This window comes from Numida meleagris, chromosome 26 (genome assembly GCF_002078875.1).
Source record: "Numida meleagris isolate 19003 breed g44 Domestic line chromosome 26, NumMel1.0, whole genome shotgun sequence".
Classification (NCBI taxonomy): domain Eukaryota; kingdom Metazoa; phylum Chordata; class Aves; order Galliformes; family Numididae; genus Numida; species Numida meleagris.
In genome coordinates this window covers 3317679-3321150 of record NC_034434.1, presented here as the reverse complement: position 1 = coordinate 3321150, position 3472 = coordinate 3317679, and the positions used below count along the sequence as shown (strand labels likewise).

General features: G+C 67.5%; 1 protein-coding gene across 1 annotated transcript in view; it reads right to left on the bottom strand.

Annotated features, from left to right (window-relative positions):
- Window positions 1–3472, bottom strand: part of ARHGAP23 (Rho GTPase activating protein 23) — a 21377-nt gene that overhangs the window by 6751 nt on the left and 11154 nt on the right. The window contains exons 17-24 of the mRNA XM_021377624.1: window positions 2899–2977; window positions 2683–2756; window positions 2515–2604; window positions 2315–2440; window positions 2147–2188; window positions 1943–2036; window positions 625–656; window positions 4–420 (exon numbers count right to left, since the gene is read on the bottom strand). Of these exons, the coding sequence (XP_021233299.1) occupies window positions 4–420; window positions 625–656; window positions 1943–2036; window positions 2147–2188; window positions 2315–2440; window positions 2515–2604; window positions 2683–2756; window positions 2899–2977 (954 nt within the window). The remainder of the gene's footprint in view (window positions 1–3; window positions 421–624; window positions 657–1942; window positions 2037–2146; window positions 2189–2314; window positions 2441–2514; window positions 2605–2682; window positions 2757–2898; window positions 2978–3472) is intronic.

Here is a 3472-nt window from a genome sequence, read left to right as displayed (position 1 = left end):
GGCTCGGCTCTCCGTGTCCGTCTCGGCGTGGCTCAGCTCGCTGCGCTCATCGTCCGCCTCCTCCCCGCGGCTCTCGGCCACCGACTGCACCTCGGAGCTCAGGCTGCGCTCCATGGTGGACAGCGTGGAGTACCCCGACACGATGGAGCGGGCGTCGGCTGCCGGTTCCTGCCCGGGGTCGCCGGGTTCCGCGGCGTTCTCCTTCCCGGTGCCTGGGGTTCCGCCGCCGGCTCGCGGTGCGGTGGCCGTGGCCTCCTCCTGCCCCCGGCCCCGCGCGTCCCTGTGCTCCGCGTCGTCGTCGGTGCTGCTGCCGAAGCACTCGGCCTCGTGCCACTTCTTCCTCTTGCGGGCGACGGCGGAGATGAAGGGGATGGCCGGGAGCTCGCGGGGCGACGGCTCCTTCCGCGACGGCCACGTGCCCTGCGAGGACGGCAGTGCCACGGCTTAGGCCCGCGAGCAGTGGGGCAGCACCGCCCTCCCTCCCTCCCTCCGGCCCCCCCATCCTGTCCCCCCCCCCCCTCCCCCCCCCCCCCCGCCCCCCCCCTCCCCTCCCCCCCCCCCGCCCCTTCCCCCTCGCCCCCTGCTCCAGCCCCAGCCCCAGCCCCAGCCCGGCTCCCCTCTCACCTTCAGTTTGGCGGAGCCGCTGTGGGTCGAGTCTGTAAAAGAGAGCGGAGAGGAGGGGGTTAGTGAGGCCCCCCCGGGGTGGGTGCATGCTGGGTGGATGGGGGGGAAATGGGACACTGCTTCGCTCCCACAGGGTGGGGAGGAGGACACACCGGGGCCATCAGCCCCCAGTGCCTAGGGGGTCTGCGTGGCTGCAGACCGGAGCTGGAGGGTGGGGGCTCCGGTGGGGGGGAACATGGAGGGATATGCAGCTGGGAAACGCTGCCAAGAACCCGGCTATGGGACCCCGACCCAATGGGGCACAGAGAGAAGCAGGGCACGGCGCTGCCACCGCTGTGTCATCAGGATGGGACACAGCCTCGGTACCCACTCAGGTCTGCAATGGGGCAGGTGCAGGGATGGGCTGAGCGGGGGGGGGTTAAGACAGGGCTGCGGGGCTGCCCTGGGCTACCCAGGGGGTTAGGGGACAGGTGGGGACACGAGGAAAGTGGCAGGGGGACACAAGGGTGACAGGCAACCCTGGCTCTCCCACAGTGTGGGGCACAACACAACAGACACCCTCGCCCCCCCCCACATGTCCCAGCCCAGGGATGGGGCTAGCAGCTGCTGACAACGAGAGAGGGGGAGGCAGAAAGGGGATGCTGAGCCCTCCCCGGAGCACAGGGACCCCCCAGACCCCGGTATTGGGGTGCACCATTCCCAGCGGGCACACGGCCCCAGCCCCAGTGGCACTCAGGGCCCCCACAAAGAGGTGGGGGAGAAGGAGGGATGGAGGAGTTGGGGCTCCCCTGGGGCACACAGCCCCCTGGGGATGGGCAGGACAAGACCCCCCCCTTCCCGCCCCCCCCTCCTGTCCCCCTCTCTCGTGGTCACCCGGAGGAATTAGTGCGTGAGCAATGCACCCAGAGCAACACTGTACCCGCTCTAGCTCTCGAGGAGGTCCGCTGGAGGAGGAAGAGGAGGAGGAAGAGGAGGAAGAGGACAGCACAGAGAAGTTCAAGGAAAGAACAACAGAAATCAGTCCAACATCGAAGTCTTCCAGTCTCCGGGCTGGCAGCATGAGCGGTGCGGGGGGGAGGGTGGGCAGCAGGCTGGGTACCACCCAGTGGGGTCATGAGGATGAGCAGCCACTGGGGGGGGTGGAGGGGGCTGACAGGGGGCAGGGTGGGACCCCCAAGTGTCCCCACTTGCCAGCGAGGAGGAGGAGGGTGCTGGGACATCGTGCTCTGCATGCACAGAGCTGCAGCCACGGAGGCTGGGAGCGTGGGGACGGAGCGGGCGCAGAGATGGGGACCCTGGGCAGGGCACGGCTCCTCACCTGGAGCATCACCGGGCGCCGGGGTCCGGCCGATGTTGGGCAGCAGGTACTCGATGTTGGGCACGGACTGAGCCTCCTTCTCATCCACCGGGGTCTACAAAGGGATGGAGGGGGAAGGCGGGGCACACAGTCAAGGATGGCACCGTGGGTCAGGGAGCAGCCACCTGCTGTGCCCCCCCCGTGCCCCGTCCCACGTGCACTCACCTTCTCACCCTTGTCCTCCTTGTCGCTGAAGAACCAGTCTGACTGCAGAGGGAGACGGGAGAAGGGTCAGCGCCCAGCGAGGAGCTCAGCGCGGCCCGGGGTGCAGCGGGGACCCCCCCACCCACACAGCCCCTGCCACCACGCTGCCCACGGGGCAGCCCCACCTACGTGCTGGATGAGGGTCTCCACGATCTTGTAGCGGTCGGGCATGTGCGTCACCATGTCCGTCATGTTGTCCTCGGACGTCCTCACCAACGTGGGGCCGAACACCAGCGCCAGGTTTCGGGGCTCCATCTGCAACGGGAGCCGGGGTTGGTGCGTGCCCCCTCCCTCCCCACCCCACGCGGGGTTCGGCTCAGCCCCTGTACCTTGTTCTTCTCCGAGTGGTCCGCGATGGTTTTCAGGTGACCCACCAGGAACTTGAGCGTCTCGTAGTAGTGCCCTGGCAGGTCCCGGATCTGCGGGAGGCACCGGGTCACCCCACTGCCCGCCCCCCCCAGGCAGCCCGTGCCCCACGCCCTGCCCCATCTCCCTACCAGCTTCCGCAGCGTCCTCATCCTCTCGCTGGCATCCTCTATCCGGTTGGCCTCAATGAAGTCGTTGTATTTATCTGAAATGGACACAGCGGGCTCAGGGCTGGGGTAGGGGAGCGGGGCAGCCCCCGAGGTGCTGGGGAGAGGGTGGGGGGGGGGGGGGGCCAGAAGGGGGGGGGGGGGGGGGGTCCCAGCAGGATGGGGCATGGAGGGACTCACCATCGGTGAAGAGGGGCTCGGGCAGCTTTCGGAAGAAGGATTTTAACAGACTGCTGATGACGTTCAGGTCCTGCCAGCGCTGTAGGGGAAGAGGAGGATGCTCACTCAGAGGGACCGCACCGCTGCAAACCCCGGCACCAGTGGGATGAAGCCCCCAACCCACGACACCGACAGGGACACCACCCGCCAATGGCACCGTGGCAATGCAGACAGCAGGACAGCTGTCCCCACCCCGCATCCAGCAGGGGAAGCCCCGGGCCACCGCAGCGCTGTGGGGAAGGCACGTGGTGCCAAGTGACAAATGTGTCCCCAAGCTGCCACCCATGCTGCTGCCAACGGCCACCAGGCGGCCCTGCCTGCCCAGGGAAGGTCCTGCCATGGGGACTGGGATGGAGATAGGAACCGGGATTGGAGATGGGGACCACGATGGGAAATGGGAACTGTGATGGAGATGGGATCCGTGATGGAGATGGGATCCGTGATGGAGATGGGATCATGATGGAGATGGGATCATGATGGAGATGGGATCATGATGGAGATGGGATCATGATGGAGATGGGATCATGATGGAGAT